Source organism: Oncorhynchus gorbuscha, linkage group LG11, assembly GCF_021184085.1.
Source record: "Oncorhynchus gorbuscha isolate QuinsamMale2020 ecotype Even-year linkage group LG11, OgorEven_v1.0, whole genome shotgun sequence".
Lineage (NCBI taxonomy): Eukaryota > Metazoa > Chordata > Actinopteri > Salmoniformes > Salmonidae > Oncorhynchus > Oncorhynchus gorbuscha.
The window spans coordinates 64565620-64580166 of NC_060183.1; the positions used below are offsets into that span (position 1 = coordinate 64565620).

Genomic DNA, 14547 nt, shown 5'->3' on the forward strand with positions numbered 1-14547 from the left:
ACAATGAGCAGGAAACCTTTGAAGTGTTCGCTCAAACCTGGGTCAGGATGGGTCAGTCATATCAACAGACTGGAACAGCCATCAAGGACATAACAGGTGGATACACACTGACATGGCTACAAGCTGGGGCTGAGGGTATACGGGCCAATAAAATACACTTTCCATGGAGATTTCAGGACTGGGTTTACAGTTCCTTCAGAAAGTATTCACACACCCTTCACTTATACAAAACTTATTTTTTTAAATGTAAGATTAAAATGGATTTAATTGCAATTTTTCTAGACAAAATACTCTGTTTAAAGTGGAAGAACATTTAATGTATTTCTTATTAATGGAAAATATAACACTAATTTATCTGGATTTAGCCAAGTATTCAACCCTCTGCGACTACAGTTGTGAGTTTCAAAGAGCTTTGCACACCTGGATTGTACAATATTTGCACATTATTTTTGAAAATTCTTCAAGCTCTGTCAAGTTGATTGATGATCATTGCTAGACAGCCATTTTCAAGTCTTGCCATAGATCTTCAAGACGATTTAAGTCAAAACTGTAACTAGGCCACTCAAGAACATTCAATGTTGTCTTGGTAAGCAACTCCAGTGTATATTTGGCCTTATGTTTTAGGTTAATGTCCTGCTGAATGGAGAATTTGACTCCCAGTGTGTTGGAAAACAGCCTAGACCTTGCCGATGACAAGCATACTCATAAGCATATTATATAGCCACCATCATGCTTGAAAATATGATGAGTGGTACTCAGTGATGTGTTGTGTTGGATTTGCCCCAAATATAACACTTTGTATTCTGGACCAATTTTTTATTTCTTTGCAGTATAACTTATTGCAAACAGGATGCATGTTTTAGAATATTTGGATTCTGTACAGGCTTCCTTCTTTTCACTCTGCTATTGAGGAGTAACTACAATGTTGTTGATCCATTTTCAGTTATCCTATCACAGCTATTAAACTCTGTAAGTGATTTAAAATCACCATTGGCCTCATGGTGAAATCTCTGAGGAGTTTCCTTCCTCTCTGGCAACTGAGTAAAGGATCACCCACCCTCCAGTCACCCAAGTCATAGACTGTTTTCTCTGCTACCGCATGGCAAGCGGTACTGGAGCGCCAAGTCTAGAACCAAAAGGCTCCTTAACAGCTTCTACCCCCAAGCCATAAGACTTCTGAACAATTAATCAAATGACCACTCGACTGTTTACATTGCCCCCCCCACTACCTCCGCTTCTACTTACCCCGGCCGGCTAACTTTAAACGCTGTGTCTCCCGTGTGCTAGTGTAGTAACGACTACCCCGCGGCTTCCCTGTTCCATCTATTGCTGTTCACTAGACCATATGATCACTTGGCTACATAAATGAACAGTCCAGCAGGCATCAGCTATCACGCTAATCCATTTTGTTTATTATTATTCTTTTTTAAATCTGTCGGCCCCAGCCCCGAACTCAGGCCGTGTGTAGTTAACCAACCCTCTCTACTCATCCATCGCCATTTTACCTGTTGTTGTTGTCTTAGTTGATAGCTGTTGTCTTACCCGTTGCTGTCTTAGCTTGCTCTCCCAATCAACACGTGTGATTGCTTTATGCCTCGCTTTGTCTCTCTCAAATGTCAATATGCCTAGTATACAGTTGTTTAGGATAGTTATCATTGTTTAAGTTTACAGTGGAGCCCCTTGTCCCACTCAACATACCTCATATTCCTTTGTCCCACCCACCACACATGCGGTGATCTCACCCAGCATAACTAGCCCATCCAGAGATGCAACCTCTCTTGCAACCTCCTGCACCCCACCATACCCGTCTGCACATTATGCCCTGAATCTATTCTACCACGCCCAGAAATCTGCTCCTTTTATTCTCTGTCCCCAACGTACTAGACAATCAGTTGTTATAGCCTTTAGCCGTACCCTCATCCTACTCCTGCTCTGTTCATCGGGTGATGTGGAGGTTAACCCAGGCCCTGCGTGTCCACAGGCAATCTCATTTGTTGACTTATGTCATCGGAAAAAAAAATATTTCATGCATGTTAACATCTTATCGGCAGACTCAATAGCCTTGGTTTCTCAAATGACTGCCTCGCCTGGTTCACCAACTACTTCACAGACAGAGTTCAGTGTGAAATCGGAGGGCCTGCTGTCCGGACCTCTGGCAGTCTCTATGGGGGTACCACAGGGTTCAGTTCTCGGGCCGACTCTTTAATCTGTATATATCAATGATGTCGCTCTTGCTGCGGGTGATTGCGTGATCCACCTCCACGCAGACGACACCAGTCTGTATACATATGGCTCTTCTTTGGACACTGTGTTAACTATCCTCCAAACGAGTTTCAATGCCATACAACACTCCTTCCGTAGCCTCCAACTGCTCTTAAACGCTAGTAAAACCAAATGCATGCTTTTCAACCATTCGCTGCCCGCACCTGCCTGCCCGACTAGCATCACTACCCTGGACGGTTCTGACCTAGAATATGTGGACAACAACAAATACCTAGGTGTCTGGCTAGACTGAACTCTCCTTCCAGACTCATATTAAACATCTCCAATCCAAAATCAAATCTAGAATCGGCTTTCTATTTCGCAACAAAGCCTCCTTCACTCACGCCGCCAAACTTACCCTTGTAAAACTGACTATCCTACCGATCCTCGACTTCGGCGATGTCCTCTACAAAATAGCTGCCAATACTCTACTCAGCAAACTGGATGCAGTCTATCACAGCGCCATCCGTTTTGTTACCAAAGCCCATTATACCACCCAGCACTGCGACCTGTATGCTCTAGTCGGCTGGCCCTCGCTACATATGGGTTGTTACACCCACTGGCTCCAGGTCATCTATAAGTCTATGCTAGGTCAAGCTCACTGGTCACGATAACAACACCCACCAGTAGCACGTGCTCCAGCAGGTATATCTCACTGGTCATCCCGAAAGCCAACACCTCCTTTTGTCGCCTTTCCTTCCAGTTTTCTGCTGCCAGTGCCTGGAACTAATTGCAAAAATCGCTTAAGCTGGAGACTTATATTTCCCTCACTAACTTTAAACATCAGCTATCTGAGCAGCTAATCCATTGCTGCAGCTGTACATAGTCCATCTGTAAATAGCCCATCCAATCTACTTACCTCATCCCCATATTGTTTTTATTCTGCTCACCAGTATCTCTAGTTGCACATCATCATCTGCTCATTTATCACTCCAGTGTTAATCTGCTAAATTGTAATTATTTCACTACTATGGCCTACTTAGTGCCTCCCTCACACCATTTGCACACTGTATATAGACTTTCTTTTTTTCTATTGTGTTATTCACTGTACACTTGTTTATTCCATGTGTAACTCTGTGTTGTTGTTTGTGTCACACTGCTTTGCTTTATCTTGGCCAGGTCACAGTTGTAAATGAGAACTTGTTCTCAACTAGCTTACCTGGTTAAATAAAAGGTACATTTAAAAATAATAATAATGTTTTGTACACTGCTGCTACTGGCTGTTTATTATCTATGCATAGTCACTTCAGCCCTACCTACAAATTGTACAAATTACCTCAACTAACCTGTACCCCCTGTATATAGCCTCGTTATTTAGTGTTACTTTTTTAAATTTCATTTTTTACTTTAGTTTATTTTTAAAATATTTTCTTAACTCTTCTTGAACTACACTGTTGGTTAAGGGCTTGTAAGTAAGCATTTCACGGCAAGGTCTACAGATCGGCGCTTGTGACAAATCAAATCTAACTTTATTTGAGGGTAGGGCTCGCGAGTGATGCAACGGTCTAAGGCACTGCATCTCAGTGCTAAAGGCGTCACTACAGACCCTGATATGATTACAGGCTGTATCACAACCGTCCGTGATTGGGAGTCCCATAGGGTGGCGCGCAATTGGCCTGTGTCGTACGTTTAGGGTTTGGCCGGGGTAGGCATTCATTGTAAATAAGAATTTGTTCTTAACTGACTTGTTTAGTAAAATAAAAAGTAGGACTGGTGCCTAGAGAATGAATAAAAGTCTCTAGTGGTCAAAAGGCTGTACTAGCATCGATAGTGCCATTGAGGGTTTCTACCATTTTAACCTTAATTGGCTGATCCCTCATGGTGACCCTTTTGGGAGTCATGTCCAACCGGGTCATCAGGAGGGATCAGTCAATCGGGAAGAAAATGTACTAATTCAAAATGGAGATTGCCTCAATGGCGCTGCCCATGCGGTCACAGCCGCTATAATGGCACAGATACAAAGATGAGTCCTCTATCCATCTCTATGGATGGGTGTTAAATATCCCCTTGCATTGACACATGCTCAGCTGTTCAGTAAGGGCAAACTGTCCAGCCAGAGAGTCACTCAGCAGCAAAGACACACACGAAGACACTCGCGTGCGCACGCACACACTCCAGAAGGAAACCGCCCCAGAAACTCCATCTCCTCCTTGTGGGCTACACACACATCTGGCCTCGGAAACCTCAAACCCTCCAATTACAGGGAGGAAACTCCAAGAATCCTCCACCCTGTCATCATCTGATTGGCTGGGGTCATTACCTAAGCAAACTGGGTAATCAAACACAAACCAGAGAAAAGATCCAAACCCTCCTAAAACACAAGGCCAACTATGGGACAGAAACTCTTCATCTAAAACCAGCCTGCCTGGGGTTTTGTATGAAACCAAAATGAGAGGGAGCATTCTGCTGAGAGACAGTTGAGCTCTCAGTATCAAGTCTTTCACTGTATAAGCTCTCCAACAAGGCTTCCTTTCAAGTTCAAGTTTATTGTAAGTCATCTTTACTTAACAGGTATGATAGATGATGTTACAGGGGTTCTTGCCTCACCTCACTCAACAGCAGTGTGTGTATGGTAAGTCCAATTAATTATCTTGTCCAATGCAGTGTTTGAGAAATACAACACCTCTCTCTCGTGATTGAAAGTCACAACAGCAGACCATCACATACTGCCAGATAGACCAGCCTGTTGCATCAGTGTGAAGTCTGCACCCATTTTGTCAAGAGATTACAGACCATAACAGAGGTTAAGAGCAGACGTCAGTCAAATTTGGTTTATTATGTCAAATAAATAACAAAGAAACAAGGTAATAATCAAATAAAATGGCCTATTAAACTACAAAATGTGGGAGTGTATAACCTGTTTGTATTGGCTGTTTAAACCACCACCCAGAAATACTATTGAAAACTGAAGTTTACCTGGAATGTTTCAGAGAGATGACCTGTAATATAACCTCTACAGTTTTCTGTAGGGAACAAACATAAATCACAGCAAGCAATTTTTCTTTTTGGGGGGAATACCATTTGCATTTGAAAGATCCGTACTAAAAATAAAAGAACATACACTATCTATAGTTGTAGTTGGATCAGACTTATAAAAAAAAACATGTTTCAACAAAGACAAGAACCAAAGCAGTGCTACTGGGCCAGACGATGAGTCCAAATAGACTAGTGGCTTCCTTACCTCCTCTCCTTCACCTGGCCAGATATTTTAAGTCAGTTTAGATGAAGGAAAGGAGACAAGGTAACCTCTCCAGAAGTTCCTCAGTGACCTGGGGGACCCATTCATCCCACAGTGAATCTACAGCCTCAGCCTCCTAGCCAAGCCCCCAAAGCAGCTGCTCACTAATCAGGAGTCTCCAGTCATTATGGAAACAAACTCCTCCTGGTTTACTGGGAGAAAGAGAGAAAAAACTTTGTTTTGAACATCACTTTTACATTTTAAATTGAAGGTTATTAAGATGAATGTGTGTGAGTGTGTGTGCGCATGTATGCCGTGTCTGCTCCCTGTGTGTACTCACTCTCTCCGTCTCCGTCTGTATCAAACTCATCGATCATGCTGCGCAGCTCCTCATCTGTGATGCTCTCTCCAAGCTTTCTGGCCACACGTCTCAGGTTCCTCATGCTGATCCTCCCTGAGTCGTCATCATCAAACAGCTTAAAGGCCTTCAGGATCTCCTCCTTAGGGTCCCGCTGTAGCATACGGTCTGTCACTGAGACAAATAACATGGCTAAACACAGAGGGTTAAATTCAGTGAATCGAGTTGACATGATCCCTTACAGTACAGAGAAGCATGTCTGCTCTACATATCATATTTTGTCCAATCAGAGATCATTCAGGGTCCCTACCTCTTCCACGTGGGTACAGTAGACAGGGAAGAGGTAAGGGGGGGTTATGAGGGGGAATACAGGAGAAGTAGAAAGTGTGCAGCATTAATAAAGGCACACACCAATATCAGGCATGGAACTATTCCAATAGTGTGTAATTAAACACAGCAGGAACTTACCGACTTCATTAAAGTCATCAAAAGTTATTTTGCCATTGCCTTCTCTGTTGTAATCTTTTAGTATCTTCAGCACATCCACTTTCTTCACCTCAAAACCCAGAGCTCTCATTGCCACCTTTGGGTGAGAGAGAGGAAGAGTTAAGAATTATACTTTTCCTGTCATATTAGACAGCAGACGGACGGACACCAGAATACTAGTACATTTATAAGGTAACTTGTAGGTAGATGTTTACCTTGAGTTCATGGTAATCTATCTCTTTGTCTTTGTCTGTGTCAAACAGCTCAAACGCCTCTTTGATTTCAAGCTTTTGCTCCTCAGTCAACTCTCTCCTCTTCTTCCGCTTGGTTTTATCCACTGCCAGCTCAGTCCTGAACATCAGTGTCAGGTGTTGTGTCAAAACAGAGAAATAGCATAGATTGACTATAGACACGATGAGTTAGTCGATGAATCACTTAGTCACATGTACATATTACCTCAATTATGTGGACTAACCGGTGCCCCCGCACATTGACTCTGTATCGGTACCCCCTGTACAGTATATAGCCTCGCCAGCGAGCTAACTATCAAAAATAAAAATAGATTGAGTTGTAACCTAACGTAGCCGGGGTGAAAGACTGTGTCAAATATAACGCTAGCTAGATAGGCTCACTAACTCGCAACCATTGGCAACAAGGAATCTAGCTGGTTGGTGCTAGTTTGTTTCACAGTTCTTGCTAGGTAGCAATCTAATCGTTTAAATACTGTGCTCGAATAATAATCAAAATACCTTAAAGACAGACTCATCATTCAAGTTGTGCTATGTAGACCTAAAATGTCAAGAGAATCCGACAAAAACGTGAACCGGTAACAGGCAAAACCCAGCTTCCAAAATCACAACAAACCATCTTGTAGCAAATCCGTTAGTCCGCGCCTGTTTCGTTGATTCCCATTGGTTGCTACATCATTGTTCCGCTTCAAAGTCACTTTTGATTCGACAAATGAAATATCGCGGTGCTGCACATTTTCCTCCCGAAAAGACGTCCCGAAGTGCTTGTTACACTCTCTGCCCAGTAGAGGGTGATGCATGTCCATATTGACAAGAGGCAGAGACCAGTGATGGAAAATACTCATGCATGAGATCTGTTTCATCGTCTTTAGACCCAAGTGAAGCAGGAGGACTGGTAGACCTACACGTGAGCTATCTTGTGCCTGTTACTGGTTGTTCACGTTTGCGATGACAAGACAACAGATGACGCCTCGGGTAGCATAGTGGTTAGTTAGAGTGTTAAGGCCAGTAACCTGAAAGGTTACTGGATTGAATCCCGAGTTGACAAGGTAAAAATATGTCAATCTGCCCCTGAACAAGGCAGTTGACCCGTTGTTCCATTAGGCAGTCATTGTAAATACGAATTTGTTCTTAACTGACTTGCTTAGTTAAATAAAGGTATATATATGAGAACTTACATTTTTTGTTTGAAATATAATCAAATGTTGATAACAACAGAGCCATATATTTAGAATATATCAAAATATATCACTCTGGATAACTGTAAATAGTAGTAGTAGTGGTAGTGGTAGTAGTAGTAGTAGTAGTAGACCTCTCCATCACGGTTGACAACTCCACAGTGTCACCCTCCCAGAGTACAAAGAACCTTGGTGTGACCCTGAACAACATCTGTCGTTCTCTACAAACATCAAAGCAGTGACCCACTGCTGCAGGTTCATGCTCTACAACATCCTTAGCGTACACCCTTACCTCACACAGGAAGCGGTGCAGGTCCTAATCCAGGCTCTTGTCTTCTCCCGTCTGGACTACTGCAACTCGTTATTGGCTGGGTTCCCCTCTTTTGCCATCAAACCCCTGCAACTTATGCAGAACGCTGCAGCCCGCCTGGTTTTCAACCTTCCCAAGTTCTCTCATGTCACACCGCTCCTCCACACACTCCAGTGGCTTCCAGTTGAAGCTCGCATCCACTACTACAAAACCATGGTGCTTACCTATGGAACAGCAAGATGAACCGCCCCTCCCTACCTTCAGGCTATGCTAAATGAACCGCCCCTCCCTACCTTCAGGCTACACCCCAACCCGAGCACTCCGTTCTGTCACCTCGGGTCCCACCCCTACAAGGAAGCCTGCTCCCACTCAGCCCAGTACATGCTCGTCTCTGTCCTGGCACCCCAATGGTGGACCCAGCTTCCCCCTGAAGCTAGGACATCAGAGTCCCTGCCCATCTTCCGAAAACATCTGAAACCCTACCACTTCAAACATTATCTTACATAATCTTCCTCCTCACCTCGACCCCCCCCCTTCTAGATCTGACTCTACTGATGGCTACGTTATTGAGGACAATGTTCTTTCTGTGCCTGTGATATGTGGTTGTCCCACCTAGCTATCTCAAGATGAATGTACTAACTGTAAGTCACTCTGGATAAGAGTGTCTGCTAAATGACTCAAATGTCAAATATAAAATGCAGTAGTAGTAGTTGTAGTCATAGTAATAGTAGTCATAGTAGTAGTAGAGGCCATTATTAGTAATTATGTAACAATCGTAGTAGACTACTAGGCCATATCAGGAAAGTGTAGCTTTTGTTTCACTTTTATCTCAGTGTTAATTCTCAATTGAGCTACACATGTCTTTCCACCAATTCGGTTCGATTTCACAACATTTTTACATTCTTTCATAAAGAGCACATGTTCCACATTTTCCCATCTCAAGAGTAAAACCAATTAAATATTTCTATAGTAATTACCTTAAGTGCCAAATAAAGTAACAGGGTTGACCGTAACAGGGTTGATAATTTCATCTTAAATTAGCCATATATCTCCATATGACAGGGAGAATGGAAGCTTTTTGTGTGCAACATAGAGGGGAAATTGAATGCAAGCTTCACCAAAAAAGGTTACATTGTTAAAACATTTATAGCCTGTCTATCTACTATGTGTTGTACTTGACCCGCTCAGTTTTCCACCACAAAACTCCAGAAAATGGCCAAAAATAGTAGAACCAGCCCATCTGCTTTTACACTATCAAATCAAATCAAATGTATTTATATAGCCCTTCGTACATCAGCTGATATCTCAAAGTGCTGTACAGAAACCCAGCCTAAAACCCCAAACTGCAAGCAATGCAGGTGTAGATACACGATGGCTAAGAAAAACTCCCTAGAAAGGCCAAAACCTAGGAAGAAACCTAGAGAGGAACCAGGCTATGAGGGGTGACCAGTCCTCTTCTGGCTGTGCCGGGTGGAGATTATAACAGAACATGGCCAAGATGTTCAAATGTTCATAGATGACCAGCATGGTCAAATAATAATAATCACAGTGGTTGTCGAGGGTGCACCAAGTCAGCACCTCAGGAGTAAATGTCAGTTGGCTTTTCATAGCCGATCATTAAGAGTATCTCTACCACTCCTGCTGTCTCTAGAGAGTTGAAAACAGCAGGTCTGGGATAGGTAGCACGTCCGGTGAACATGCCAGGATTGCATAGCCGCAGGCAGAACAGTTGAAACTGGAGCAGCAGCACGGCCAGGTGGACTGGGGACAGCAAGGAGTCATCATGCCAGGTAGTCCTGAGGCAAGGTCCTAGGGCTCAGGTCCTCTGAGAGAAAGAGAGAATTAGAGACAGCATACTTAAATTCACACAGTACATCAGGCTAAGACAGGAGAAGGGGTCAGGAGACACTGTGGCTCCATCCGATGATACCCCCGGACAGGGCCAAACAGGAAGGATATAACCCCACCCACTTTGCCAAAGCACAGCCCCCACACCACTAGAGGGATATCTTCAACCACCAACTTACCATCCTGAGACAAGGCCGAGTATAGCCCACAAAGATCTCCGCCACGGCACAACCCAAGGGGGGGGCGCCAACCCAGACAGGAAGATCACGTCAGTGACTCAACCCACTCAAGTGACACACCCCTCCTAGGGACGGCATGAAAGACCACCAGTAAGCCAGTGACTCAGCCCCTGTAACTGACTCAGCCACTATGACTATTAGTTGTTCAATGTTTCTTTAAAAATAAACAATTCTAAAAAAGGAATAGTTTCACCATATTAAAATGAGAGTTGAGTTCACATAACAGGATTGACTTTAAAATGGGGGGCAGGTTTTTTAAAACTTTAAAATGAATCACTAATCACAATAAATAAATAATCATCTTTAGAAATGACTATCAAATCAACTCAATAGCTAGGGCTTTATAATGATGGTAAAAACTTGGAGAAATGTTGGGGTTAAGTGGGCTAAAATCTTCCTGGAAGTGACAGATGGTGCAAGGAAATGTCAAAACGTCTTTATTCATATTAAATACCTGATTTACTGAATTCTCCACGTGGTCTATATTAAAGGGCACTTCATTGAATATAACAGGCTTCTCACACCCTGATCTGTTTCACCTGTCTTTGTGATTGTCTCCACCCCCGTCCAAGTCTGGGTCTTACCTTCATACCTGATAGTACGAACTGGCCATGACTGACCCAGCAGACCCGGGCCAGCTGCTCAATGCCATCTCCTCCCAAAGAGCCTCCATTGGTAGGCACGAGAAATTGCTTTGTGTTGGACATGCAGCTGGAGCAATCCCCCCCCCCTCAAAGGTGCGGACTCCGGCCGCAAAACCTGAACCTATAGGGGAGGGTCTGGGTGGGCATCTACCTGCGTTGGTGGCTCAGGTGCGGGACGCAGACCCCGCTCCACCACTGGCTCACCCCACTTTGGTGGCACCTCTGGTGCGGGGACCCTCGTCGCCGACTCCGGACTGGGGACACTCGTTGCGGGCCCCGGACTGGGTACCCTTGTTGCGGGACTAGGACTGGGCACCCTCGTTGCTGGCCTCGGACTGGGCACCCTCGCTGCGGGCCCCGGACTGGAGGCCGTCTCCGGAGGCTCCGGACTGGAGTCCGTCTCTGGAGGCTCTGGACTAGAGACCGTCTCTGGAGGCTCCGGACTGGAGACCGTCTCTGGAGGCTCTGGACTGGAGACCGTCTTTGGAGGCTCTGGACTGGAGACCGTCTTTGGAGGCTCCGGACCGTCATTGTAGGCTTTGTGCCATGGATCATCACTGGAGGCATCGTGCCAAGGATCATCACTGGAGGCTTCTTGCCATGGATCATCACTGGAGGCTTCGTGCCAAGGATCATCACTGGAGGCTTCTTGCCATGGATCATCACTGGATGCTTCGCGCCATGGATCATTACTGGAGGCTTCTTGCCATGGATCGTCACTGGAAGCTTCGTGCCATGGATCATCAATGGAGGCTTCTTGCCATGGATCATCATTGGAGGCTTCGTGCCATGGATCATTACTGGAGGCTTCTTGCCATGGATCATCACTGGAGGCTTCTTGCCATGGATCATCACTGGAGGCTTTGTGCCACGGATCATCATAGGAGGCTTCTTGCCATGGATCATCACTGGAGGCTTCGTGCCATGGATCATCACTGGAGGCTTTCTTTCATGGATTATCACTGGAGGCTTCGTGCCATGGATCATCACTTGAGGCTTCGTGCCATGGATCATCAATCGAGGCTTTGTGCCATGGATCATCACTGGAGAGGAGAGACACACAGGGGGCCTGGCTCTGGGAGCAGGCACAGGACTCACCGGGCTGGGGAGACATACTGGAGGCTTAGTTCTTGGCAGAGTCACCGGATACACTGGGCCGTGGAGGCGCAATGGCTGTCTCGAGCGCAGAGCTGGCACAACCCGTTCTGGCTGGATGCCCACTTCCACCCTGCAAATGCAGGACACTGGCACAGAGCACACCAGCCTGTGAATGCTCACTCGAGACACCGTGCGCATCACCCCATAGGACGGTGCCTGACCAGTCACATGCTCGCCAATGTTAGCACGGGGAGTTGGCCCAGGTCTGAATCCTGACTCTGCCACACTCCCCGTGTGCCCCCTACCAAAATAATTGGGGGGCTGCCTCTCGTGCCTGCTTCGCTGGTTAGCCTCCTCATATCGCTGTCGCTCAGCTTTAGCTCCTTACAGTTCCTCATTTGGACGGCGATATTCCAGCCTGCCGCCAGGGTCCTTTCCCGTCCAGGATGTCCTCCCAAGTCCATGAATCCTGAACACGCTGCTCCTCCTTACCACACTGCTTGGTCCCTTGGTGGTGGGAAGTTCTGTCACGGCCGTTGATTGAAGAGGACCAAGGTGCAGTGTGGTGAGTGTACATATTATTTTTATTAGAAAAGAACCCGAACAAAACAATAAATAATACAAAACAAACCGTGAAGCTAAAGGCTATTACCATAAACAAAGTCAACTTCCCACAAAGACAGGTGGGAAAAGGGCTACCTAAGTATGGTTCTCAATCCGAAACAACGATAGACAGTTGTCCCTGATTGAGAACCCTACCCGGCCAAAACATAGAAATACAAATAATAGAACATGGAATACCCACCCCAAATCACACCCTGACCAAACCAAATAGAGACATAAGAAGGATCTCTAAGGTCAGGGAGTGATACCACCGCCCCTCAGTAACTCGGTGGTTAGCAGCGCCGCCCCCCGGCCACTCCACCTTCCCGGGAGCCCTTTAATGGAGAGCCGAGTACCTGTTTTTAGCTCAGTGTGCCCTCATCTTCGAGCTTCAGCCCTCCTTCTTCCCCTCAGATCGCTCCAAGATAGCCTATCTCATCACCATACTGCCGTATGGGAACAACAGCCGGCCATGTGATGGTGTCTGGAGGGGTTCATGGGAAAGGTGAGGAAGGTTTTTGATGCCCCGTTCTCCGGGAGAGATGGTGCCCGGTAGCTAATCCAGCTCCGGCAGGACTCCCACAGAGTGGCCGACTATGCGGTAGATTTCCGCACGTTGGCAGCGGAGAGTGCGTGGAAACAGGAAGCACTGTTTGACATGTTCCTGCACGGCGTCTTGGAGGAGGTTAAGGATGAGTTTGCTGTTCAGGAGTTATCCACGGATCTTGACTCCCTCATCGCTTTGACCATCTGCATCGATGGGCGATTGCTGGATGGAGAGGAAATTTGATTTCGCTCGCACGTCCAGGGATTCCACCTCACCTCTGAGTCATCCCCGAAGTCTCCGGCAGTTCTGTTGCTGAGATCACTCGAGTTTTCCCGACATTCCTCGACAGTCACCGAAGATGGCCGAGGCACTATTTCTCAAGCCTATGCAACTAGATAGAGCTGGGCTGTCACCAGTGGAACGGCAACACAGGATCAACACAAGGAGCTGTCTGTATTGTGGGAGTTATAGTCATTTTGTGTCCTCTTGCCTGGTAAAAGACCAGGCTCACCGGTAGGAGTGAGTGCTTTGGTGGGCCATATGGGAAACTTTTCTGCTTCCCTTACTCACACCACTTATCATGCCATTCTGCTTTGGGGAAACCAGTCCAAATCTCTCCAGGTCCTCATTGACTCTGGGGCCGATGAGTGCATTTTGGACGCCACACTGTCTTCCGAGCTGAACATCCCCACTCAGCCCCTCTCCATTCCCATGGATGTTAGAGTGCTGGACAGGCGCTCTATAGGTTGGGTCACCCATAACACCACTCCCATCAACCTACGTGTGTCAGGGAATCACAGCGATACCATTCAATTCCTGCTCATCATGTCTCCCCAGATTCCTGTGGTTTTGGGATTCTCCTGGCTCCAGCGACACAATCCCCACTTCAACTGATCTACAGGTGCTATCATGGGCTGGAGTCCATTCTGCCATGCACTTTGTCTGAAGTTGCCGCATCCTGCCCAGGGACGTCTTCCTGGAGGCTCAGAAGTTTCTCCAGACCTCTCCGCCATTCCTGCGGAGTACCACTTCCCCTCCGCCGCACCGCTCCTATGACTGCGGGATCGACCTTCTTCCTAGCACTAGGGATACCAGGGACATCTGTACCCTTCGTCGGGACTACAGTCCAAGTCTATGGAGACCTACACTGGGGACTCCCTAGCTACAGGATTTATCCATCCCGCTGGCGCAGGTTGCTTCTTCGTGGAGAAAAAGGACAAGATCCTGCACCCCTGCATTGACTATCGTATCGGGGACTCAATGACATTACAGTGAAGAACCGTTATCCGCTACCACTCATTTCCTCTGCCTTTGAGCTGCTCCAGGGGGCCACTGTTTTCTCCAAGCTGGATCTACGAAACGCCTACCACCTGATGCGGATACGAGAGTGGGATGAGTGGAAGACCTCCTTCAACACAGCCAGAGGCCTCTGCAAATATCTGGTCATGCCCTTTGGGATTACCAACACCCCTGCCGTGTTCCAGGCTCTGGTGAATGATGTTCTCCAGGACACACTGTACCGGTTCGTCTGCATCTACATTGATGACA

At 46.3% G+C, this 14547-nt stretch overlaps 1 protein-coding gene across 2 annotated transcripts; it reads right to left on the bottom strand.

Moving 5' to 3' along the window:
- Positions 1-5018: 5018 nt before the first annotated feature.
- On the bottom strand, positions 5019-7181 carry LOC124047922 (centrin-3-like). Of its 2 annotated transcripts, none has more exons than XM_046368269.1 (5): positions 7034-7181; positions 6500-6635; positions 6267-6381; positions 5781-5972; positions 5019-5652 (listed from the first exon to the last, which is right to left on the bottom strand). In XM_046368269.1, exons 1-5 carry the CDS (start codon positions 7051-7053, stop codon positions 5609-5611), a joined length of 507 nt encoding a protein of 168 aa, XP_046224225.1. In that variant the 5' UTR covers positions 7054-7181; the 3' UTR covers positions 5019-5608. The 2 variants fall into 2 exon arrangements, with proteins under 2 accessions (XP_046224225.1, XP_046224224.1); XM_046368268.1 differs by having other exon boundaries at positions 5781-5990.
- Positions 7182-14547: the final 7366 nt, after the last annotated feature.

Coding starts and splice junctions, on each gene's coding strand:
- LOC124047922 (XM_046368268.1), bottom strand. CDS start 7,053: ATGATGAGTCTGTCTTTAAG. Junction 6,382..6,499: donor TAGATTACCATGAACTCAAG/GTAAACATCTAC, acceptor TCTCACCCAAAG/GTGGCAATGAGAGCTCTGGG. Junction 5,991..6,266: donor TGATGACTTTAATGAAGTCG/GTAAGTTCCTGC, acceptor CTCTGTGTTTAG/CCATGTTATTTGTCTCAGTG.